General features: G+C 37.4%; 1 protein-coding gene across 2 annotated transcripts in view; it reads left to right on the top strand.

Moving 5' to 3' along the window:
• Nucleotides 1-24200, top strand: part of CDK13 (cyclin dependent kinase 13) — a 117668-nt gene extending 93468 nt beyond the window's left edge. Inside the window, exons 8-14 of one of the 2 annotated variants that reach the window (XM_034665680.1) lie at nucleotides 1214-1315; nucleotides 1412-1489; nucleotides 10473-10589; nucleotides 11156-11287; nucleotides 17707-17912; nucleotides 20223-20495; nucleotides 21171-24200. In XM_034665680.1, coding sequence (XP_034521571.1) covers nucleotides 1214-1315; nucleotides 1412-1489; nucleotides 10473-10589; nucleotides 11156-11287; nucleotides 17707-17912; nucleotides 20223-20495; nucleotides 21171-22021 — 1759 coding nt within the window. In that variant the 3' untranslated portion in view covers nucleotides 22022-24200. Of the gene's footprint in view, nucleotides 1-1213; nucleotides 1316-1411; nucleotides 1490-10472; nucleotides 10590-11155; nucleotides 11288-17706; nucleotides 17913-20042; nucleotides 20496-21170 lie in introns of both variants that reach the window. The other variant, XM_034665674.1, reaches the window with a different exon arrangement.
• Nucleotides 24201-26540: the final 2340 nt, after the last annotated feature.

Below are 26540 nucleotides of genomic sequence, written 5' to 3'. Positions count from 1 at the left end.
CTGCCCTACATTCCTTGAGAGCATCTCTGTAGACTTTAGATGTGTGGCAAACAAGTCTGCCCCCTAGGCTGAAGCTATAGGACAAGTAAATAGGCCTTCTTCACAGAAAGACTGGGAGTATGTTTCAGTCTGTGTAGTGCCCTGGGTATGGTAGCCTGCCATTCCTGGGATGGGAATGCAGGCCCCCTGGGCCACCAGAGCCAGATGATCAGGGAGCATCTCCCAGGTGGAGCGTGTGTGACTAAAAGCTTTAGTGCAGCTGCGGGAAAGTGCAGGGCTGGGGTGCACCTGCCAGCTTTAGTGGGGCCACAGGAGAATGCAGTGGTGGAGTGCACCACCGGTGCTGTCCGAGTAGAAGGAGAGTGCAGTAGTGGCGCCTGGCAGTGCCTTTGTCCTGGGACAGAGTCCCAACAGGCCCCTGCCCCTCTCGTGGATGGTTTAAGATCAGCAAATGAATCATCCTCACAGCAGTCTGGTGGCTTTTCAGACAGCTGCTTTGTGCTCATCCCTAGCATGAGTGAGTCTGCATGCAAGCCTTTTTAGAGAAATATCTCAATTCCCTACAGCCTGTTTGGTCCCCTGGTTCTAAGCCCCACTGGCAAATAAAGAGGTAGCAGTATGTATATATTCTCTCTTTTAGAAGGTGACAAAAGAATCATCTGATAAAGTATCATAACAATTGCCAGTGGTTCTTTGCAGACTAGACCTCAACTACTATAGTCTACATTTATGTACTTTGTATTTGCATCCTAATGTGGGGTTGCAATCAGTTAAATGTTGTCAAAAATATGCCCAGGTGAAAATTTTTGTTAGGTGATTACAATTTGTACTGTATCTTGCCACACATTAGTAATTTGCCAGAGTTGGTCAAAATCGATCAACTTCCTTGAAGTCAGTTAGTCCGCTTTAAAGTTATGGAAAGGAAAAACAGAACTGAACAGTTGGGACCTATTTTTGACCAAATGACAGTTAAAATCAACCAACTACTTTCATTTTTATGTATTAAGGAAATTTTCAGTTAATCACATTCTCAAATGTATTTTATGATCACATATGTCAGATGTAATAGCATATCTGAAGTTAGTAGGCAGATGAAATTGGTTTTAGTTAGGATTGTAGGATTGCTTTGATTAGCCAAAATAATATTTCTTAAGAGAATCTTCTCTTGTTCTAACAGTTACTAACTCTAAAGAGTGCTTTCTATGTTTTTTAGCCGGCCGTATACTAACAAGGTCATCACTTTGTGGTACCGTCCCCCTGAACTGCTGTTGGGAGAAGAAAGATACACACCTGCTATTGATGTGTGGAGCTGTGGGTAAGATAGGCTTACTTACTGGTTTAATTTACTTAAAACTTTTGGTAGTGAAGTAATATCGTATCATTTGGTAATGATGGATATTTTCTCCACTAGATGTATCCTTGGTGAACTCTTCACCAAAAAACCTATATTTCAAGCAAATCAAGAACTTGCACAACTAGAATTAATAAGGTAAGCTCATTATTGTAATATTTGTTGGGGGAGTATAGTACTTCATAGAAAATTTTAAGTCTTTGAGGTTTGTGTTTTTAGGAGAACAGCATGGTTTTCTTGAAGGCTAATGATTGCTGAATGGAGGAGAAACTAGAATGTGGGTACTTTGATACTTGTTCTAGTAAAATTAAGGATCTTGCGGTCCCTAGATCTTTTTTGTAATTAAATGAAGGGGGGGGCAAAAAATAAGACCAGGAAGAAAGAGTAAATAAATATGAGGAAGGAGAGAATAAATGGTAGATAACTTTTTTTTAGTATGGCAGGATGGAAGAATTAATATTTTGGAGTACTGTAAAGAAATGCTATGTTTTATATACACTTAATGCATACATGTTTGTATGTGCCTGTTTATAGACGGAAACGTGTGTGTGTACCCACAGGTATCAGTCTTTATTTGGAGCCTATTGTAGGGCCTAGGTCATAAGGACATACATGCTAATCACCTTTCTTTTCATGTAATATTTTAAAATAATTCTTTTATTTTTTTTTAAAAAGAGCTTTGGCTTTCATATATAATAATGTCAATTTGCAACTTCTAAGCTTTGTGTGTGCCTCAAAATACGGATGAGAACTTTTAGGAAAGATACTGGTATGAGGCACAGATACCAATAAACTATGAACCTTCCCTTCAACAGACTTATTGGATTAATTGATGCTCTCCAGTCCCTCTGTAAGTAACAGTAGCTTGATAACATGGCAGGCTGAGTGTTTGGAGCTAGTAGGCTACTACTGTCTAGCAAGACTATGTATTTATCCTACCAATTGAAGCATGATGACTGACAGGTAGTTGTTTCCAATTTTGTATACCAACTTTTTATTATTATATATGCGTCCTTTAAATATGCACAGATGCAGTGCTTTGCAAAGACTTAACAAAGTTGCTATCAAATTAACTGGGTGGGAGGCAAGTTACTTTAAGTTAGAAAGGTAAGTCATAAAAATTTAGAAGAATTTAGTACTCAGATTGCTTTAAATCCTTGATAATGTGGTTTGTTCAAGAAAGCTAACACAGAGTCCCATTCAATGAATCCTCTGTTCAAAGAGAGGCCTTGCCCTGTGTCAGAAAATTGGAGAATAAATGTACATTTAAAAATTTTCAGTTAAAATAAAATGTTTAAATTATGTATCTGTGTTTCTTTATTTTTTTTTTAATGATTCCCTCTTAACCCATTTTTTCAGTTAACAAAGCATTTGTCCTGATTCTTTGGATACTGGGGCTTCTATTTAATGATAAGTTAACTTTAATGTACTTTATACATGATGCAAGCGTTTCTAAGAATTTCACCTGAGTTAGTCTCAGTTAAGCTTCATACAACCTTCTGTCTTCTTTTTATAGTTAAGAAAAGGGAAACTTAGAGAGTGAAGAATTTGTCCAGGGTCATATAACTAGCAAGTGGCAAAATCGAGATTTGAATTTAGACAGTTTTACCATTGTAGCTAAAGTTTTAACTAATTCTCTACACGGTGTAGGAAATAAGACTCCCTGGAGCTTTTAGGTTTGTATGACACACACGTTCAGTAATTGACAAAACATCCTGAAAAATTTGTACAGAATATTAATCCAAAAATTCTAAAGAAAAGATTAGCCAATTATATCTAGTTTTTCATTAAAAATCAACTTGCTGAGTCAAGTAGGACTATAAGACTACAAGAATGTTTCCGTTTTAGGACATCTGTTATTATAATTCATCCCTTTAATAGAAGTAAAGTAATTTGTTTATCTTGGTAGGTGTTGAATAAGCTTTTGCTAGAATACAAACTAAGTGTAAAAGTATGTTTCTTTAACATGATGAAAATACGTATTATAGACTAATAGCCAGAATAATAATTAGTGGTGAAGTACTAGAAGATGTAAGGCAAGAATGATAAAAAGTGTCTTCTAGTATCATTATTTTAAGAGTGTTTTAGAAATAACTGGTAAGTGACCCAGTAAGAGGAATAAAGAGTGGCAGGATGAAGGCAGTAGCATAATTTGTATATATGAGAGCGTTGCATACATCTATACAGGTAGCGTGCAAGGGAATCACCTGAAACACCTTAAGTTAAAAAAGAGTCTGATAAAATGACAAGTGTTGAGAAAATGTGTGTGTGTATATTTGTGTGTATACATCTGTGCACACAATATCCTAATATAACATACAAATACATATATACTTAAAAGAAATAGCTTCTTAAAAATATGTACCAATAATAACCAGTTAGAAATGTATGTGAGGGAAAAGATGCCTTCAACAAAAGCACCACCGTATATACCCCAGGGATATTAAAGACTATAATATCTCCCTGAAAATCGTAAAGCACATGTAAAATCGCTATTGGGAATGGCATATCTTGTTTTTGGTTGGAAGCCTTAAGGTCAACCTGTATTAATCGTATGTCCTAATTCAAATTTCAAAAGACATTCTCCCTCCAGATAAACATTAAAATAACCAGACAAATTCTTAAAAAGAAGGAAAATTTGGCATATCGTATGTTAAAATCATAGCAACTAAAACCAGTTTAGCACAAGATATATAGATGAATTGGTGGATTTATATGGGAAGTCCAGAAATAAAGCAAGTTTATATGGACCTCCGAATATAATACAGAAGTCATGTCAAGTCAAGGGGGGATTAATTGAGCAAGTATCGATTGGCTTCTGGTTGTGTGCCAGTTCCGAGGCACTGAGGATACAATGAACGGTGGTGGGGGTTTGTATCCTCAGTGCCTAGTAATTGGCACACAACTTTTTCTAGTTTCTAATTGGGAGAGATAAGACAAAACAAACAAATTAATAAAATATATCATGTGGTGATAAGGGTAAGGGAATAGAAAATGATAGGAAGCAGTGTTCTAGAGAGAGTCTAGGAAAGTTTCTCCCAGAAGGTATCATCTGATCAGGGATCTGAATCAAGTGAGGGAACAGCAAAGTAATAAAGATCCTGAGGCATGAGTGTACTTGGATTATTTTATGAATATGTGAAGTCGGTTAGTGAACCATATAGGAAAAGAAAGAAAGCAAGCTCAATCCATCCACTTGGTGACATACTGTATAGGTATTAAAAGGAAATGGTAGATCTGGAGATGTTGACATAGAAAAGCAACATCGTTTCATGATGAGCCACTTTACAAAAGGCTGTGTTTGGTTTGATTCCATTTAGGTAAAACAAATACATCAAAAAAGAGTCTGGAATTGTTATGTGAGCGTGGATTTGTGAGAGAGCTGTGAAGAGGGCTATTTTACATTCCAGTTTATATATTTCAGAATGTTTTTGTTTTGTTGGTAAAATAGCAAATATTTATAATACTATAAAAAGGTGCTGCAATTTTGATTCTGTAGCATTAAGTATTTTTAAAAGATGAAGAAAAAAGTAAATTTCTGACAAAAGAAACAGTTGCCTCCCTGTTAGGAAGGAGGCAGCAGAGTGTATTAATTGAAAGGGTGGGCTTTGGAATCTTACAGACCTGGGTTCTAATGCCAGCTCAGCTACTTCCTGCTCTTGGCACTTAGGGTAAGTTCCACAACGCTCTCAGCTCGTTTCTTCACAAGTAAAACAGGACTAATCATATGTTTAAGGTTATAAGAGTTAAATAAATGTAAGCTTCCTACATACTTCTTCCCCTCACTTTACTTACAGTAATGCTGGAATATATCCCCAATCTAAAGTCTCAGGAATGATGAGTTTTAGTCGGCATTGTACAAAAATATGTATGAACTAATGAAAGGTGAGAATACTAATCAGAACTGTCTTAAAAATTTTCGCACAGCAGTGGTCAAGTTATTTGTACTTAGCCTCATTCCAGAAACTATTTTAGGCAAATTATATGAAGTTTTTTGATAGAAATAGTGTGAGCTAAAAAGAGATGGCTAAAGAAAGTGAAAAACAGGTGATGAGAAAATGGGATGAATGAGGGCAAAAAATGTTTTTAACATAAGAGTCACACTTTTAACCCTAAGCCTTCTAGCAGCCAGAAAGAACCTTTATATCACACAGTGTACATTGCTTATGAAATAAAAAAGCAGAATCATGGAAAAAAATTAGAAGTAGATTGGAATGAAAAGAACTCTGCTTCTGTCCAACCTCCACCCCTCCCCCACCCTACACACAAAGCCTAAGGCCTAGATGGTCACACGGGTGAGATTTTTAGAACTTTAAAGGCTTAGACTTTGATTGTTCTAGAATATAGGTAAAGAAAGGAGGCTCCCAGATTTTAAAAAAAAGAAGCATGTATATCTTCATTGATCAATAGGATAAAAAATCCTATAAGTTACTTCCTTTTGCTCAAAGAATTTCTCTACACCCTTAAAAATTTTGAAAGATTCCAGGAGCTTTGTTTATGCTAGTTGTATCTGTTGATACTTATCGTACTACAAATTAAAACTGAGAAAGTAAAAATATCTATTTTAAAACAATATGTTAACATTGTTTCATTATACAATGTCTGTATTTTCCAAACTGAAATAAATATTGGTGAAATAAGTAGCACTGTTTTACATTTTTACGTCTCTTTTAATGTCTGGCTTAATAAAGTAACATCTGGATTCTCCTCTCTGTGATACGTTGTTTTCAGTAGTCTTTCAGATAATTGTGCATTTTCTTCTTTGAAACTACACTAAATAAGTTGTAATGTTTTATAGGTTAGTCGTAATGTATAGTCTGAAAACATATGAAGGGATGTTTTGTATTCTAATATATTAAAATCCATTAGTCTATCTTGCACTCTGGATCTGTGATTTTGTAACATTGGTAATATGGAAAGTAGTGGATCACTTATTTTAGCAGATCTTCTAAATGTAACATTTCATTATATGATATTGGTTATCACCACTAATCTCATCAGAAAAGCCTATAGGTATTTATAGTGAAGCTGTCAAATCCATGGCCATAGATATAAGCTTTCTACTATTCTCATTTTCTCCTGAAAGCTTGGATTTTATAATTGAAAATAAATACTTCAGTCGTCTTCCTTGAAGTAACAAGCTGACTTTGTTCGCATTTGAGAAAATGTCTGGCAGATACCCAAGTCTGAATGGCCACCGTGTTACTTGTTCATATAGATAAAAATGACCATCCATGAAAAAAACGCAGCTGCTTCAGCTAGCAGCTCAGTAATTGCACAAAGCACTTCTTAAGATAACTATCAGAATTTCTTGAGCAGCAAAAGTGCTTTACGGAGTATTTTCTGTTTCATCACTGAGAATATAAAGAAGATGTATACTCTTCTAAATAGTGTTAGGGTTTAATAACGATTTTTACTGCTTCAACAAGTACATTCTTAAGTGAAATGGCTGGTGTGTCTCTCCCCTACCCCCACCCCCACCCCGGAGATGGTATAGTAGTAATAGTTTGGTGCCACTGCCTTGAATCATGCTAAGGTTCCGGTCGTTCTCCTCACTACTGGGTTTGTACCATCAGTGCAAAAATCAGCACATTGAAAAAGGCAAATAATGTCTTAGTAACACCTTTCACTTACCAGACCCCTGAAAAGTCTGTGAACCCCATTTTTGAGAACTGCTCCTGTATACCAATCTCACATAGGAATATTGATGCAAAACATCTAAATGAACAGGTAGAATACAGCATTATACTAAAATGACAGTACTTTACTAGGACCAGGAAGTATTCCTCTATTGAATGTAAGGATGAGTATTAGGAAAGCTCTTAATATGATTCATGACATTAGTTCCCCGGGGGAAAAATGCAGATGATGATTATAATAGTTTCTAAAAATGAAACCAACAAAACTAAAGTATCTTTAAAAATTTAAAAGCCACAAAAATAAAACCCATAGTAAAAAGGAACAAATTAATTCTTAACAGGATAAATGTGTGAGTTTGTATGTGTGTCTCTGATTATTATGTTTTGTTTTTCTCAAACCAAAAGTCATAATCCTTCCCAGTTGTAAACAATGAGAGTACTCCCATTAAAGTCAGAAGCCAAATGAAACTACCCAATATTGTGTGACATCATTATCATTGTAACATTGTTTAGAAATTGCCACATACCATATCATGATAAAGAGGTATGCATGTTTGAAAAAACAGAGAATTCTGATTATAGGTGATAAGATTGTAAACCTGGCAAGCCTCAAAGAAACAACTATTAAAACGATGGTAGGAGCCATAGGATCTCAGTTGGCTGTCTAAAACTTTGTATATCATATGTAAAATATTCTCTTTAACGGAACTTCCCTATTTACTGCTTGGGCAATACAATAGGAATAAGAATACCTTCAAAACAAAAAATATAGCTGATAATAATATATAAGATCTAATTGAAGAAACAAATATAAAACTGAAGGAAATATCAAAATTGGATATTTCTGGGATAGAAGTATTAAGCCTTCTGAAGATACCAGTCCTTTCTAAATTAATCTATAAATTCAGAGCAGCAGTTGAATCTGAACAGATTCACTTACTTTTGGAATGTGACAGTATTGATTCTACAGTTCATCTGTAGGCAAATTCTGAGGAGAGTCATTAGAGTAATGGCTAGTTCGAAGGCTTTGTCCTGTTGGCCTTGTAAAAAAAAAAAAAGAAAGTGGACCATATGGTATTGATCCCAGAGTACATAGATCAGAATAGATTCCCAAAGTAGACCTCAGATATTTGACGATTTAGTATATGATGCATCTCAAGACCTCTTCAGTAAGTGATTTTGAGATAACTGGCTGGCCACCAGGCTAGTTTTTGCTAATACGCCGTTACCATCAATTGCTGTCCTGTCTGCTTCCTCGTTTCTAGTAACTTTCCCTGCCTCAGTAGGTCTGTTCCATCCTGTGTGCTGCTACCAGCTAGATAACTACTCAGCTATCTTCCCACAACACACAGAGTAAAATAATTGAAACTCTTTAGCTAAGAGACAATGAAACTTACTTTTATTAAAGGGCCAGATGCCAGCTCATTTAATTTCACGGCTCCAAAGTAAAATGAATCTCTCTTTTACAAAAGAAGAAACATTCTTCATTGTGGTTTGACCAGTGTCACAGACAGGATTCAGTTTTAAAGTTTGTTTTCAAAGTCTGTCTTCATTACAGTTGGGCAAATTGCCTTTTAAAACATTGTGTGGCTCCTGTCTGTGCTCTCAGCTAAACCTCCCTGTGCTCTCAGCTAAACCTCCCTGAGCCCTAAATTCCAACTGTTTCCTTCGTCTTCCTCCCACATGTCTGTACTTGACCACTTTCGTGCCTCTGTTTATGCACTTCTCTTTGCCAGCGACATTTCTCTTACTTCCCTTCCACCTGTCCGTGGTTTACTTATCCCTGGAGCTGTACCCAACATTCTGCACCTCTTCCAAAACTTGAGTACATGTTCTTGTATTTCTGCAGTTGGAAGTATACTTCATTTTTTAAAAATTTCAGTATACTTCCTACCTCTGTAATAACACATCAGTCTGCCTGTATAAGTATATTGATATACTTGGAGAAGTACACAAAAGTGAGACACGGTTCGTAAACTATTAATTTAGTAAGTGAAGCAAGCAGGTAAACTAAGATACAAAGTGACATGAAATATGAAAGAGTATCAGAAGAAGCAAGTAGAATGCAGTGACCCTTCTGAGTGGCCATGGGGATACAGAAGACCGCACTGAATAGATGACTTTTGATTTGAATCTTAAGAAATGAAAAAGATTCTCTGCTAGTTAGAATCTAGGGAGAGAGGATATGATCACAGACACGGAAGAGTTTGGTTGGTTCATGGGGAGAGATGAACTGGGGAATGAGACTAGGAAGGCAGTTTGAGACCAGACCGTAGAACCATCCTCTGGGCTCAGCCTTGTTTCCTAAGGGAGGCACTGCAATTTTGAGGAGGTTGTAAAAATCCAGTTGTGAGGAAGAGGAGACTGGCAGTGTACAAAGAATAGGCTCTTACTACCTTTTTAGAAGCTTGTGTTTCCAAAAATCCTAAACTGTATTGAAACAAAAAAGTACATTTCAGTGACATAGCTTAAAAAACATGAGAAGTTGTCTTATGTAAATATATGTGTTTCTGAGATAGCGTTCTACAGTTGAGCTAAAGGATGGCTGACAACGTTAGTCATCATCACTTGTTTATACACATTGGTGCATGCATTTCTATTTATTACGTACAGAACATTTTTGTTTTTAACCGGTGATGCATGGACATTTCTTCATCACACGTGAAGGTCAGCTGGGGATTTTATGTTCAATGTATATTTATTTTTTGAGATTCAGTATATGCAAGTTAAGCATATTTAACAAATTTTTCTCCTGCATATTACCAAATGAGTTTTTAAATGTTTACCAGCTGGAGTTACCTCTGTTATAGCCTTTCTTCTGCAAATTAATGTAACAAGGACTTGTTAGTACAAAAATAGGGTTTTCAAGCTACAGATAAGCAGAGAGTAAAGCAGTTAAAATTATATATACCTTGGAATCAGTGGCACTACTTAAGCTGAAGAACTTCTGTGTTTCAAGAATTTTACTTTGAGGGTCCTCCTGTTGATGGAATGCAGCAGCAGACATGACAGTATAGGTCCCTTCCTGGGTGTAGGAAATTCGTTTTCACTGTTCTCACAAACTTCATAATATTCATGAGGAGACGTAATGACAGGTATACCTGTAAAACCAGAGAAAGACATAAACCTAAACTCTGGTTCCTTAATTTATTGGCATAAAATTTTTTATCTTGATTCAAGATATGGTTAGCATATTTGGAATGTTACCTGTGTTTTAAAACTTGATTTTGCAAATATGAAGGTTTTCTTTTTAGGAATTGGAACGTTTGGAGTGTTCGAAATATCTGCTGGAAGAAAATTGGTTTCTTAAAACAAGTAATTAAGTTGGGATGCTAAAATATTTAATGAAACTTTGTATATATTGTATGAAGACTCCACCTTTTCTGTGTTGAAGAATGAGGTGATGTTTTATATAGCAGTTGTCTGCGTGATTTTTTTCTGTGGAGTTTATATTGATATACCTCTTTTTGTGTGTTGTTTAGCCGTATATGTGGGAGTCCATGTCCTGCAGTGTGGCCCGATGTAATCAAACTACCATATTTCAACACCATGAAACCAAAGAAGCAATATCGTCGAAAGTTAAGAGAAGAATTTGTTTTGTAAGAAGGGGATGCTTAAGTGTCCATATCGCATTGAATTTTCTTTTTTTTAGTTATTTCTTGAGAATTCTAAATGTCACTCTGTCCTCTATTGACCCAAGGTAGACCTATCACAATTCTTCTGTGTCCTTTAATTTTGAATTTCCCTTTGCTACATGCAAGTTACCATTTCATGGTCATTATGGTATCATTGATTTAGGGCTGTGTGTTTCATTTGGAGCTTACACGACCAAAGTTGAATGCCATTTCAAATTTTAATGAAGCAACTTTTGTGTTATTTGAGCTCAGGTTTTTATTTTGTTTGAGGAAACTCTACTGTTTGGCTCTTAATTGATGTTATAATCGCTAATTTCCAACAGAGTAATAAAATATGCTGTTGTTGGCTAAATTTCAAATGATTTAGACTAATAGGTAAAGATTATGTAAAAATGACTATTTCTTCAAAGGAAAATTTGGGATTTATTGGAATAAAGTAGTGCAAACATGTTATAAAATGTTAGTAGCTTAAAAAAGCATTAAGCTTGTGTCAAAGACCACGTATGACTCTTGTCATCCTCTCACGCCAGTATTCCTGCGGCCGCGCTAGACTTATTTGATTACATGCTCGCCTTGGATCCTAGTAAGCGCTGCACTGCAGAACAGGCTCTCCAGTGCGAGTTCCTCCGGGACGTGGAGCCCTCAAAAATGCCTCCACCAGAGTAAGTGGCTTTTTATTATGTTAGCTCCCGTCTGGACAGTTTTATTAGCATCTTTATAAAATGATCAGAAGCTAGTCCATGATTAGTTACGTCAAAAGAAATAGCCTAAATCAAAAGAAATAGGATAGTAGTAATACATATAATTTGCACATCTAGAATGCAGACCCTTGCGTCACGTTCAGCTAACCATAGGATTAGCAAAAGCAGCCTTCCTCTTTCTAATTTTATTAATAGATTTCAACTCTAGGAAAATATTCCTTCTGCTAGTACTATTCTAGGGCTACTTCTGCCAATACTAGTGTTTATACTGCTACTAGTTGCTATAGTTAAAAATTTGAGTGCTATGCTAAGCATTTTTCCTGTATTACATCCTATCAGGTGGGTATTATTATTGTCACGTTCTACAGAGGAGGAAGCAGGCTCAAAGAGGTTAAGAAACTTGCCCAAGAATACAAATCTAGTGAAGGGTGGACCCAGCAAGTTAAGTTAGTTCTGTAAGAAAAGAGCAGTTCTGAAGTACTCCTTGGCAGACTGTCCAATAGAAAATCCTTATCATTGGATAAAAGAGCATTAGTAACAAAAGCCAGTATAGAATGGGTTTATTGTATGACTCAGAGAAAATGTATAGAGTTTGGGAGTCAGACTAGCTGGGTTCTTGAACCTTCATTCCCTTGTGGCTCCTATAATTTCTCTAGGATTGATTTGGGGGGAAGGGAGGGGACAAAGCAGTCCATTTGGTTCTTTTTGATAGGACCTAGAAACTTTGTAGGGATTTCCTTTGTAACCTAAAAAATTATGATGAGCATTGTAAAAGCAACCCTATTTCTATAATAAAATGTTTCCATGTAATAAAATTAGCATATTGTGAATGAACAAAAATGGGCTTTGGAGTTCAAATCCTGGCTCTTCCACTTATCACTTAGATTGGGCTTATTATATTTCTAAGACCTTCATATTCAGCTTTATTAAGTTTTTATTGAACTACATATGAATTGCCATTTGCGATGGTTTGAAAGACAAAAAAAAGGATCAGTCATTTGACATGTTGAAGGATCTGCATCATTCACTGTTGAATTAATTGTTCCATGGTGGGTGTTTTTTGTTGTTTTGGGTTTTTTTGTTTTTGTTTTTGTTTTCCTTATCAGCAGTCTTGAAACTTTGACTCTAGTACCCCTTCGAAGAATTCTTTTCAATTTTTGATTTGGAAACATTTCACCTCTACAGAAAAATAGGAAGAATAGTACAATGAGTATTCGTATATCCTTCACCTAGATTCAGTAGTTTTAACATCTGCTTTATCACTATATATAAGCTTTTTTTCCCTGAACTATTTGAATAGTATATTGTGGGAGTGACACGACACTTATGAATAATTTGCCGCGTATCTATAAGAACCAGGGCTTCATAACTGCAGTACCATTATAAAGCATAAGAAATTTAACATTGCAGCATCTAGTAGACAGTCCATATTCAGATTTCTCCAGTTGTCCCAGTAATTTCCTTTATAGTCTGGCTTTTTGTTTTTGTTTTTTGTTTTTTGTTTTTTTTTGTCTTGGATGAAGAAATCATTCAACGCTCACACATTTCATATAGTTGAAATGTCTCTTCAGTCTTTAATTACTCTTTGGGTAGGGCTTTTATGACATTGACATATTTGAAGAGTTCAAGCTAGCTATTTTGTAAAGCATTCTACAATCTAGCTTTAATTGCTTTCTTGTGATCAGAATTAGTATAACATTTTGTGTGTGTGTCAAGAATACTTCTTAGGTAGTGAGGTGTGCTTCCTGCTTTATCCTTTCAAGAGAAATACAAGGTTATTTTTCTCCCATTATTGGTAATACTAAGTTATCTCTTGGTTTAAGTGGTCCACATGAAAGAATTCCAATAAAAGCTATATCGAGCACATTTTTAACTGACATTTAAACTTTTTTAAATCAAGGGTTGAAATAGTTGCAAAAGATGTAAATTTCTGTGTCTGGTGTTGACACTTTTAAACGGGGTAGTTACATCACTCTTGTAAATATATCCAGTGGGATCAAAATATCTTAGGATTTTGATATTCACCAAGAGTCACTTAGAAAATAAAAAGCTTTTTTTCTTTTTGATCAAATGGTCTTTGCAAATATTACTAGTATGTATTTAAGTTTTAAAAAGGCAAGAAATTATTGAATCACTATGCCATATCCCTGAAACTAATATAATATCTTATGTCAACTATACTTCAATTAAATTTTTTTTTCAAAAAAAGAAAGGAAGGGGTGCCCGGGTGGCTCAGTCAGTTAAGTGTCCAACTCTTGATCTTAGCTCAGCTGAGGTCTTGATCTCTGGGTCATGAATTCAAGCCCTGTGTTGAGCACCATGCTGGGTGTGGAGACTACTTAAAAAATAAAAAAATAAAAAATATATATATAGTAGTAAATTTGGTTGGAAATGCAACCCCCCAGGTAATTTTAATATCTGTCAGTTAATAACTCCTTATTCTAGAGTGAGAAAGTCCCACGTTAATTGTAGTTTTCTTTTTTTATAAGTACTCTTGTAAATAAGCCTTTGCGAACGGATGGACTTTTGTCATAGTTTTATCTCTGAGTTCTTTGCACTCCTTCCACATTATGTGCAAAAATCCCATGGTGACTTGTCATCAGAAATTATTTTAATGACCTTTCAGGTGTCAACTTTAAGATTCTTTCTCTTTTAATTTTCTTGATAGTAACGAATTGGAAACCACGTGACTTGAAAAGGTTTTTTTAATCCAGTAATTAATAATTTGAGAAAAAAAGCTAAAGAAGATTAACCAATACTTATTAAATGACTTCTTGTTTTTGTTTGTTTTTTTGTTTGTTTGTTTTTTTAGAGGAGGGCATATAAACCAGGGGCAGGGGCGGGGGGCTGAGGAGAGGAAGAGGGAGAGAGAGAAAATTTTTTTTTTTTTTTAAAGATTTTATTTATTTATTTGACAGAGATAGAGACAGCCAGCGAGAGAGGGAAACAGGGAGAGTGGGAGAGGAAGAAGCAGGCTCACAGCAGAGGAGCCCGATGTGGGGCTCGATCCCACAACGCCGGGATCACGCCCTGAGCCGAAGGCAGACGCTTAACCGCTGTGCCACCCAGGCGCCCCGAGAAAAATTTTTTTTTTAAGCTTTTCATTTATTTGAGAGAGAGAGAGAGAGAGATCCCAGGACCCCGGGATCATGACCTGAGCCAAAGGCAGCCGTTTAACTGACTGAGCCTCCCAGGTGTCCCAGAGAGAGAGAACGTGAAGCAGGCTCCACACCCCGTGCAGAGCCTGACACAGGGCTCGATCCCACAGTCCTGAGATGATGACTTGAGCCTAAATCAAGAGTTGGTCGCTTAACCAACTGAGCCATCCAGGTGCCCCTAAATGACTTCTTATACTTGGTACTTTTTATTTTATTAGTACTTGTTTCATCCATTATACTTAGAAAAGTTTAGGAAGTCAACATGTAATGTCAGTACAACTTTGCCAGTCCATATGTTAGATTGTTTTTCTTATTACATGTTTTTGTGAAAACCTTGAAACTGTAGATAGATCCCATTTAATTAATGGGAAATGTCTGCCACGTAACCTAATTGGAAACTTAGGAATTGGAAACATATTGTCAAACACTTCACCTAAATTCACTTAAGTTTTATCAGAACACACCTGACTGCATTTCTCTATTAAAAATAAGGATGTTAATACACATTTTGGTGAACAGGCTGTAATCCAGTAATAAATTAGGGATACATCACTGAAGCAGTCAGGTGAAATTATAATGCTGTTGATTTAATATAGAAATTAAAAGTTATATAAAGACATATTTTGTAATATGTAATGGGTAGTTAAAATGATAAATTATGCGGCGAGGACTATGAAGAAAAGCATTGGTATGGTATTCTGTTGGGAACTATGTGTATGTGTTAAACTCTTGTGATCATTTTTTTCAGAATAATCAAATGACAATGGGATATTAAAACAAACAAAACAACTACGTTAATTGTATTAGATGTGGTGTCAAATTTTTCTGATGTATTTAATGAAAAGAAAGCTTATATTGCTAAAAAGTTAGAGTGACAGCTAGCCTATAATTTTATTTTTTCTTATATAGCCAGTGAAAAGCACTGAACAATTTATAAGATAAAATGTGATCAACTGTAATTGGAATAAATATTTCATGATGTGATTTGATAAAAGTAGTTTTAAACTGTCATGTTGAATGATGATAAATGGTATCAAACATGAATATAGTGCCTGCTCTGTGAGAGGCACTGTCCAGCACTTACATATATGTTAAACATATATTACCTCTACCCCATAAGCTAGATTGTATTGCTAATCTCATTTTTAAAGATAAGGAAACTGAGGCACAGAGGTCAAGTTACTTGCCTAATGAGACACAGTAAGTGGCTGAGCCAGTATTTGAACCATCAGAAAAGCACATAAACATTGGGTCACGCTGGAAAACATTGCTGGTGTATCCAGAGTCAGCATCACTAACCTGTACGTTTCAGCTATTTGTTGGGTAATGTTTATCTGTCCTAGAGATGAGTGTTGAGATAATCCATAGAGGAATCTCTTAGCTTAAAATTGTGGGAGGGAACAAAAGCCCTTGTTAGTGGATTTCTTTGCTTGCCTCTCATGGGGCTCCCCCGCAAGAGCATCAGGGGAGAAGAAGTGAAGTCACCGCAGTTCCCCTAACTGTAGTCCTGCAGTGAATCTGAATTCAGAGTATCCCACCCGGGGCTAAGGCCACACGTCTTACGACACATACACACGCGCACACACAGAAAGGAAAGTCTTTGGCGGGTTTATGATGCCTTAAAGCTTCCCAGTATCAATATTTCAAATTGTACCTTTGTTTGTTACTCCAGGAGGTTTTTACACGCTGAGGCAATGCACCATAGTAAGATGGCTGAGAGGTATGCCTTTGTTTTGTTTCTGGACCTCAGGTGCATAGACTTGGTTTAATCATAATCCTTGTGTCACTCATCATTGGTCCATGCATGGCTCTCTTTTTTTTCTTTTAGTTACTTAATTAGTTATTTTAAATGATGTTAATAAGCAGCCATGAACCTACCAAATAAAAGCTAGAACCTTGAAAATAACCTACGTTAGTCATATCATACCCTCTCCCCACCCCCTGCCCTACGACCTATCCCTTTGCCTCCCTCCACCTGAGGTAACCATCATCCCTGTTTTCTTTTGTATATACTTTTGTTGCCATCTATATGTATTCATAAAAAGTTATATTTAAAATTTTTAGTTGTTTTTAATTTTATAAAAGGGTGTCATGCTGTTTGTAATCTTTTGGGAATGACTTTTTTTACTTAATATTATATTGCTAAGATTCGACCATATTGTTGCATATGCCTTTACTTTATAACATGAGGTGAGAGTAATTGCGAAAGAGGAGGTGTGAACGAACTTGCTGTGCAGGCCTTTCTCAGAGATCGATTTCAGCAAAGAGGGCATAGATGTGAATTCTTTTAAAACGGTCTCAGGTGTACCCCCTTGGGAAGCATCCCTAAGGAAACATCTCCAGGTTGAAGACGGCAGATCTGTCACCAGGCTGGGGCCGCTTCAGGGCACTTGTAGTTATTCTGGGCAAGTTTATTAACCTTTCCAAGCCTCAATTTTCTCATCTTTAAAATAGATATAATAGTAACTTCCCATTGGAATTTTTATTAGGATAAGAAGAAAACATTTATAAATCAAACATTTAGGTCTTCCTTTAAGCAAAAGTTACTCTGCAGTGTTGTCATTTTTATGAAATCACATTAAGGCAGAATTGTTTCAGAATCGTGGGTAATTTTGATAGTTGCTAGTTATTTCAGAACTCTGTTGATGGGTAGTCATGAGCCTGGATTACCTATTTTTTGAAACTTCTCTGTAGCATAGTTTAATTTTAGAGCACTTGATTATGGAAGTAAATAAGAGGGCATTAAAAAAGTAAGGAGTTTTTACCAGAAAGTTTTTCACAGACATTATCTCCTAGCTTTTACTATTTTTTAATCCTGTTTCCATTTTCTGCAAATGGCATCTTTTTTTTGCCTTTTTTCCCATGTCCTATTCAATGTATGGTGTACTGTGAGAAGAACTGGCTTTAAAAGATTGCACCAAGGATGATAGTAACATACTTTTATGAACTTGTGTTCTTTGTTCATAGTTTTACTAAATGATTAGTTACTGATTCTTCAGAAGTCACGGAAAAATAGTCCGGCTGTAAAGGTGAAGCCCTGAAGGAGGGGGGCATCAAGGATGATTTTTATTGAGGAGCTCACACAGCATGTGTCTGAAGTCTTCAGGAGCAACTGGCAGGGGCGTTGGGGGTCAGCTTTGGTGCTCTGTAGTAAATAGTAACAGTTCTGGGGTGTGGTTAAGAAGTAACATTGACACACAATTTGATGCTTTTTTTTTCCAGCCTTCCTTTATGGCAAGATTGTCATGAGCTGTGGAGTAAAAAGCGAAGAAGACAGAAGCAGATGGGCATGACTGATGACGTATCCACAATTAAAGCCCCCAGAAAGGACTTGTCTCTCGGCTTAGATGACAGCAGGACCAGCACACCGCAGGGTGTGCTGCCGTCTTCACAGCTGAAACCTCAGGGCAACTCGAACGTAGCACCTGGTCAGTAATGCTTCACGCGTGGGTTGGTTTTCTTCCCTTGTTTTGTGCCTCACGGGGATTATATTGCTCTAATGTTAAAACATTTGTGGCTAAAACGTGAAGATTTATTCGCCTAACTTAACGTGTCCCTGTTAATGGCTTGTGCCAGTGCCGACGCCTCACTGCTCCTGGCACCGCAGTGTGAAGCGGGCTCAAGGTAAGATGAACTTGCGGAGCGAGCGTCAAGTCACATATGCTTAGTGCGTGTCAGGTTTCTCTCTCCTTTCTCCCCTAGTGCAGGAGTTAGTAGAAAGATACAGGGAAACGGCCAAAATTCTAACAGAAGCTCTTTAGCACTGTTTGTAAAATGTGCTTGGGTCACTCTTAATATACGTCCCATTATATTATAGAATCTCAAAGATTGGAATCTTCTGTTGTGCCAGAGAAGACTCGAAGTATGATAAAGAAGGATATCTGGGGGGAAAACAGATTTCTTCCTCTGACTCAATCTGTTACAAGAGTCGGCTTCTTCATGAGAACGAAACCTTTTCAGTGTTGTCGGAAGTGTTATTAAACTCATTCTGTCATTTACTTTTAAAGATCAGTTGGTTGATTAAAACAGATCTGCTGATCAGATTCAACTTTTGGTGGTTGAGTATAAATATAGAGTAGATTAGCTGAGAAAGCTTGAGAAAGATTACCTTTAACGCTTCCCTATGTAATCTGCAAGCTTGTACTTGACCTTGGTCAGACCACATTAAAGCACTGCTGCAGCTTACTTTACAAACCAAAACCAATTGTTATTTGTTGGTCAGAGTTTCATTTTATTTTTTGTTCCCCCTCTCCTTTTTTTAACTGTCACTGTTAAGAAGTGAGAGTTCTGGTTTTGTGAAATAGGAATGAATCCTCTCTGCTCCATTTTCGTCATCATCAGGGGTCTTAAAATAAGAAAATTCCCTTTCTGTAGAGGATTCGGCAAAGTTACAGAATACTTCTGCTGATAGAGACATGAACTGGAAAATGAGGGAAAGTGGCTCTTAGCGTGCAGCAAACAAGCTTGGCTCCTTATTTATTAATGCCCGTGGGTCACGAGAACTTGAAAAAGTCTGTTTCGAGTTAACCTAAAAATAACTAAGAAGTAATAAAAAGTATCTCAAGTTACATCAAGAGAGAAAATAAAAGGATAGCATTAATCACCAGTCTTTCATCTCTTGGAGCTTCTCTTCTATTTGCCTGTTATTCTTATAGAAATTGCTTATCGGTGTAGTATCACTGAACTTACATAGTAGCACATAGCCTCGAGCCTTGTTGTTACAAGTGACTCAGAGAAGCTTGCACAAGAATCTGTGTAAGCCATCACAAGTTAAACTGAAAATTGAAAAAAACAACCGCATCTGTTCTGCTGGTGACGAGTTAATACCCTCTTGTGTGCACATTATAAGCATGCTTCTGTAGGAGTTCTAACTCACTTCCCGAAGTGAGTTAACTTAAAAATGTGATTTGAATAACATACATTTTATGAAAGAGTTTGCAACATCCAGTTGGAATTTACTGCACAAATAAGGTGAAGTCCTTAGGAAATAAGCATTATTTTAGATGAGCAGTGCAGTGAGTAGAGCCCCGAGTTTGGAATCAGAGCACCTGGGTTCTGATCTCAACTCAGCCGCTTACAGAGTGTGACCTTGGGCGAGTTAGTTAGTGTCTCTGGATGTCCGTTTCTTCAGTAAAAAAAAAAAGGAGGGGGTGCCAAGAACATGGCTTTAAGGTTGTTGTGAGGAGTAAAGGACATGAAATGCTTAGAGTGCTGACTCTGTAGCTGTCCTTCTCCTCCTTCTCCTCCTCGTTCCCGTAGCTCCTGCTTCTGTCTAGGGGAGAGGCTTCCAGCCGTAGTCTCGAGTTTCTTTTTTGAAGTAGTTACCCCTGAAGAGAACTTCTTCAAAACAGGCCACAGTTTTTGCCATTGTTTTAACTTACGTGCAATTACATCTTAAACGCCATGAAATTAGAAGTAGACTGAGATGCCTCTTTCACAGTGTTTCTTAAACACTGTCCCACAAATGTACATTTGAATATGGTCACACAGGGCCGTTTTGGGGGACGGGGTGTGCTATGAATTATGGCAATTCTAATTAATACACATTTTGTCTTTAGTAAAAACAGGCCCTGGACAGCAGTTAAACCACAGTGAATTGGCAATTCTCCTAAACCTCCTACAGTCTAAAACAAGTGTTAATGTGGCTGATTTTGTCCAAGTGTTGAACATTAAGGTAAACTCTGAGACTCAACAGCAGCTAAATAAAATAAACCTTCCTGCTGGAATTTTGGCAACAGGTGAAAAACAGACAGATCCATCCACACCACAACAGGAGTCTTCGAAACCCTTGGGAGGAATTCAGCCTTCTTCTCAGAGCGGCCCGCCCAAAGTGGAGACGGACGCTGCGCAGGCCGCCGTGCAGAGTGCTTTTGCGGTTCTGCTGACTCAGTTAATAAAGGCCCAGCAGTCAAAGCAGAAGGACGTGCTGCTGGAAGAGAGGGAAAATGGGTCAGGACACGAGGCGTCACTACAACTCAGGCCACCCCCAGAACCTAGCACTCCGGCGTCGGGTGAGTGTGCCAATGGCAGACCTCCAGCACTGGTGCTCCCACCGTTGTCCTGATGTCGAGGGGCGTCTGTGATGCGTATTGTCCAGCGGCGTTGCTAGTGGACAGGTTCCGAGAATTCCGGGGTCACCGGATATAGGTTGTTTTCTTATCCGTTTACTCCTAGGAGCAGATTCTTTAACAGATTGTCCATGTGTGATATAGCTCATTATGAACGCCATAGCGCTTCCTCATGGAAACCTGTGGTTGAGAAATAGTCTTTTCCTCCAACTGCGACAAGACGATATTGACCAAGGTAGAAACTTTATGTGTACAGGAGCTTGTGTTCTTCAAGCAATAAATAGGTAGATGTGAGATACCTTTGAAAGGTCCAGTGCAATTAAAGTTTTCAGTTACCATAGACTTAAACGGTAGCAGGCAATATTAGTACTTAGATCCCTTTTTCCTTCCTTCTTTCTTTTTTTTCTTTTCTTTCTTCTTTTCTTTTCTTTTCTTTTCTTTTCTTTTCTTTTCTCTTTCCTTTCTTTTCTTTTTTTTCTTTCTTCCTTTCTTTTCTTTTTTTCTGGAGATGGAACTTCTAATGTTCTTTACAACCACCCATAGGAAACATTGACTGTTTTGAACATCTAGTTTTTCATGATAACTTTTAACTCTCTTTTTTGGCTTTGTTTCACTTAGGGCAAGATGACCTCATTCAGCACCAGGATATGAGGATGTTGGAGCTCACACCAGAACCAGACCGGCCTCGTATTCTGCCTCCTGATCAGCGACCTCCGGAACCACCTGAACCACCACCAGTCACTGAAGAAGATCTGGATTATCGGACAGAAAACCAGCATGTTCCCACCACTAGCTCTTCGTTAACTGACCCTCATGCCGGAGTGAAAGCAGCGCTGTTACAGCTGCTCGCTCAGCATCAGCCCCCGGATGACCCCAAAAGAGAAAGTGGTATTGATTACCAGGCAGGAGACACTTATGTACCCACTTCCGACTACAAGGACAATTTCGGATCCTCTTCTTTCTCTTCCGCTCCTTACGTTAGCAGTGATGGTCTAGGAGGTAGCTCTGCCCCACCGCTGGAACGACGTGGCTTCATTGGAAACTCAGATATTCAGCCTCTGGACAACTACAGTACTACTTCATCTCACTCTGGTGGTCCGCCTCAGCCTTCTGCCTTCTCCGAGTCATTTCCCAGTTCTGTAGCTGGATACGGAGACATTTACCTCAATACTGGTCCCATGTTGTTTAGTGGAGACAAGGACCATAGGTTTGAATATAGCCATGGCCCCATTGCCGTCCTGGCGAACAGCAGTGACCCTACGACGGGGCCAGAGAGTACTCATCCTTTGCCAGCAAAGATGCACAACTATAACTATGGTGGTAACTTACAGGAAAACCCGGGCGGCCCCGGCCTCATGCACGGGCAGACCTGGACTTCTCCTGCCCAAGGACCTGGATATTCACAAGGATACAGGGGACACATTAGCACATCAGCTGGCAGAGGTCGAGGCAGAGGGTTACCATACTGAGTATCTGTTTTTCCTCAGGCACATCATTTTTATCTGGAAAGACTTTTCTAGCTGCAGTTTAAGGCAGCAATCCAAGAGACTTGAATAATATTAATTCAACAACAGCTTTATTTTTATGTGGAAAAGGGTCTTGCATATGATAGTTAAAAAAAAAAAAAAGAAAAAAAAACCTTTGCTTAAATTCATGCTGTTCTAAAAACTAGATCTATTGATTGTACATCTTCACAAATTCTAGTTAACAATTTTATTTTGTATTCTTGCAGTTTTAAGTGGATGCTAATCTTAGGGACATAAGAGTCTTTTATGGCCCTCTTGCAGATCTTCTGAACTATGCACATTTGTGCTTTTTTTGTAAGTTTGGACCAACTTTTATGTAACAACCAACCAACCCCTCCCCCCCTCCAGTTTTACAACAATCAGAAAGGGCACTGATTTATTTGGTATTTTTCTTTTTACAAAGCTACCTTAGTCAAAGGTCACTGTCAGTCTTTGCACCTGCTTTCAGTGTTATTGTGAAAGGTGTACTTTGTGCTCACTTCAGAAAATAAAACACAACCTTTCTCTTGATGCAACAGTTTTATAAAAAAAAAATGGTCAACGTTATTTTTGTTTTATTTTGCAGATTATCATAGCCGAGCAAAATGCATTCAAATGAAATAGTGGGTTTTATATGAAAAATATGGGGAGGGGAGGGTAAGTAAGTGCCTTAACAGGTAAGCTTAAGGTCTGAAAAAGCAGTTAACCTTTACACCCATTTGTCTTCTAAAGGGAATCAATACACTGTATTGAAGAGGCAGGGAGCTCTCCAGTGTTTTGGGGCTGCCTTTTCAGTTCCTGCTAGATCCATTCCCTCTGCCTATCCCACTTTCTTCTTTCCTGCCTGTCTTTGGGCTCTGTTACCTTCCACTATCACCTTGTCTTGACAGGAGAGTGAGAGCAGAGAAAGGGACTAGAACTCCAGTCAGGACCTTGTTACTTCCAAGAAGTTCTACAAAGTTACGTCATTTAAGTGGTTGAAAGTAATAGCTCAATGAGAATTTCCGAGTACCATTTTTTTCGGGCTGCCATCCTGTCCCTGTTTCCTTTTGCCTTGGATCATTGGAGGGCAGTAATGTAGAGGCAAGGCTTGAGAAACAGAATTTGCCAAATTCTATTAAAGTTCATGGAGGGGGAGGGGTGGTAAACATCATATCTTAAGTTATGCAATTGCCATTTTAAGAAAAAATTAACTAGAAACATTGCCTAGATTGAATTTATTGAAGCAAAAAAGAAAAAGTAGTGAGAGAAAACCTCTTATCTTCCCTCCTCTACCTTCTGTGAGGTTTATTATGACTTCTGCCAGACTTAGAGCAACGTTAGTTCATTTTAACATTTCTTTTTCCTTTTATTAAAAGCAACAGAATGACGGACTAACCCGTAAGCTGTAATGCTGTCAAGTCTAACTAACTTTTTGTGCACGCTCACGCACACACAGAATTATAATAATTCTCGAAAGGAACCAAAGGTGTAGAACCAGTGTTTCCATTATCACTAAATGGAAAAATAAACTCTGGAAATGAGAGTTGTGCCAATTAACCATTTTGTTTTAACTGTTCTCCTGGTAACTTACTTTTTGATTGGAATTGTAAATTGGAAGAACTGTTTTAGAACGGAAATTGCTCCAGTTCTAAAGTCAGTCCTTTAACCTCCATGCCCTCTATCTGACTTGTGAACCTTCATTTCAAAACAGTATATGGGAAGCATTATAGTTTGGTGACAGTAAGGATATTTTAAAGTGGATATTTTACCATTTTACTGCTATAAAATGAGTTGATGTCAGTTGATCATTTTATTTTTTCAATGGAATTTTTTTTCTTGGGGAAAAAGAAATGAATGGAAAAAAAATTATTTTGCTTTTATTTGAATATTGAGTACTAACAACTTATAATAAAACTACATTGCAGGAAGTGAAGAAATATTTTGAAATTTAGCAAAAATAGCTACAGTATTCAAGTATCTGAAATTTTAATATGGTGAGTCTTAGCGCTTTAGACTTTCCTATAAGTGACAGTATCTAAGTTATTCTTAATAGTCACAGTCGGTAATTCTGCTGACCATAGCAGCTAACCTAAAATTGAAGATATTTATGTGACATGAATAGCCTGTGTTTTAAAAATTAAATATTTTATATAAAATTGAACTGTGTTTGGATAGTTTTTCCAACATTCCAGTTATACATTTATGCTGGGCGAGTGGCTGGGAGGACAGGGAAACTGTTGGCTTGAAATTGGAAATTTGAACTACAGCTTCTAATATTACCCTTAGACATCGTTAATGGTGAGACATACCAATATTTTACGCACCACTTAGAAAAAATGTTGCCAATTCAACAGCAACACAATGCTAAGATGCATGAATTGTAAGATACTCCCCAAATTCAGAGATGTTAGTCTGCGAAAGAATCGATGAAATCGATAGTAAAAATCGTAATGCATCCCTTCCATACCATTTAATACTTGAGTAAATTTGGGTTCATAAAAAGAGCAGGGTTGGAAATCACTAATTCCATAGGTTATAATTGCAGTAATCCCCGAGTATTCTTGAGTGAACTCTAAGGAACATAAAATATTACTTAAGTTTTGGGGAAAGAAACAGGTAAGTCAGATGGCAACTATGAAGATGAAAATAGAAGCCTGACCTACCAAAAGAAGAGATTTTATTGTCTCCCATGGGAAGTTCCATTTGGTATTTCCTGACCCAGCAAGTTCTTCTGCATGCAACTCGAACCTTCAGTCCGTTATTGGTTGGAGCGTTGTAATCACCCATGCAATTTTAAGGGGTTTATTGATGAAAATGATTTGGGGAATGTGCAGTAAGACAATGCTCTAGCTGTGATTCAGGGCTTTGTTCTGTCAGTGAATATACATTCAGTGCCTGCCGAGTGCCAGTACTGGGGACCGGTCAGTACGTTCTAGTACTCGGATACGTCAGTAACCGAGAAAGGCATTAAATCATACGTGCAGTGGGCTGGCAGGCTAGTGGTATTTGCTACTCAGCTGTATCTAAATTATACTTAAGTGAATGTAAGAGATGAAAATGTGAGTGTGAAATTTTAACCAAATTTGAATAGAGAAATAACATCTCAAAAGAAATAGAACAACTGGAAACTCCCTTGACAACAAATTTTAAGTTGCATTTGGCCAGTTTGTAATAGGCCGATCTGCAGGAAATAACCAGCATTTCTTAAGAAAGGTGGAAGGTGGGGCGCCTGGGTGGCACAGCAGTTAAGTGTCTGCCTTCGGCTCAGGGCGTGATCCCGGCTTTATGGGATCGAGCCCCACATCAGGCTCCTCCGCTATGAGCCTGCTTCTTCCTCTCCCACTCCCCCTGCTTGTGTTCCCTCTCTCGCTGGCTGTCTCTATCTCTGTCAAATAAATAAAATCTTTAAAAAAAAAAAAAAAAGAAAGGTGGAAGGTAAAATGGGTTAAATGCTTCCAAACTATTCTCACAGAAACGTGTTAGTCAAAGTTTTGCTGTGTTTGTTGGGAACGTAATCCAATTTTACACAACTTTTCACCATAGGTCGTTTTTTGTTTTTTGTTTTTTGTTTTTTTTTTAATAAACCTGAAATACAAGTTCTGCATGAAGATCTGACCCTTGGGGATACTGGTTTTGGTATTTTTAAAGTCTGAACAGGATGTTCTAATAATCTAATATCATCTGGTCTGTCCCCTCACTTTTATAGCTAAGAAAAAGATTTAGAGATGGGTTGCCTGGACTGTCCCGCTGAGTCTTACCTAAATTCTGCAGAGAATACTTAAATTTTTAACAAGAAAATGGACTTAAAATAGTTACCCGTGTTTAAAATAATTAAATTTAGAACACTCTAACACAAATGGCTTTAAAAAGTCAACTTTAAAAGCAAAAAATAGAGAAAGAGACTCAAAACTCCAGAAAACTTAGTTAGAACCCTATACAGGATGGATAGTTTTTAAAAAGGAGGCTCCTTTTTTTTTTTTTTAAGACAGTAGTTATTTAAATCTCTAACAAATTAGGTAGTAAGACAGAATCTTTCATTTAAATTTGTTTTCCCTTTGTAGGAGGAAAGTCAGCAGCAGGCCTGTAAACATTGCTTTTAAATTCTTTCAAGGTTTTATCATTTCCAGTGGTGTTACAAGGAAGCGACGGTTTCTCATTTACCAAAGCCTCTCCAGATAATTTCTTCAAGTGCTTTTAGTTTAATTAAAGATAAAAACTATTAAGAACAAATTAATAAGTTATCAAGGGATCCAGTTGAAGATGGAGAAAACAGAATTTTGACCATAATGGAAAGAGCTTGTCCTTTGAATCACGTAGACCAACAAATTTTGTGGGTCTTACTCCTTTCGCTGTGTCAAATGTCCTATTAAAAAAGAATTTTTAGTTCTAATTGCATTCAAAATGAGGCCCTGTAAATGAATAACCCCTTGATTTTTTTTTCAGTTAGTCTATTGTAAAGCTGTTGTACTTTTTTGCAAGAACTTTTAGTAAAGTCTTGTAA

Source organism: Ailuropoda melanoleuca, chromosome 1, assembly GCF_002007445.2.
Source record: "Ailuropoda melanoleuca isolate Jingjing chromosome 1, ASM200744v2, whole genome shotgun sequence".
Lineage (NCBI taxonomy): Eukaryota > Metazoa > Chordata > Mammalia > Carnivora > Ursidae > Ailuropoda > Ailuropoda melanoleuca.
Note: the sequence above shows the minus strand (reverse complement) of the source record. Positions and strands in the feature narration are given on the sequence as shown.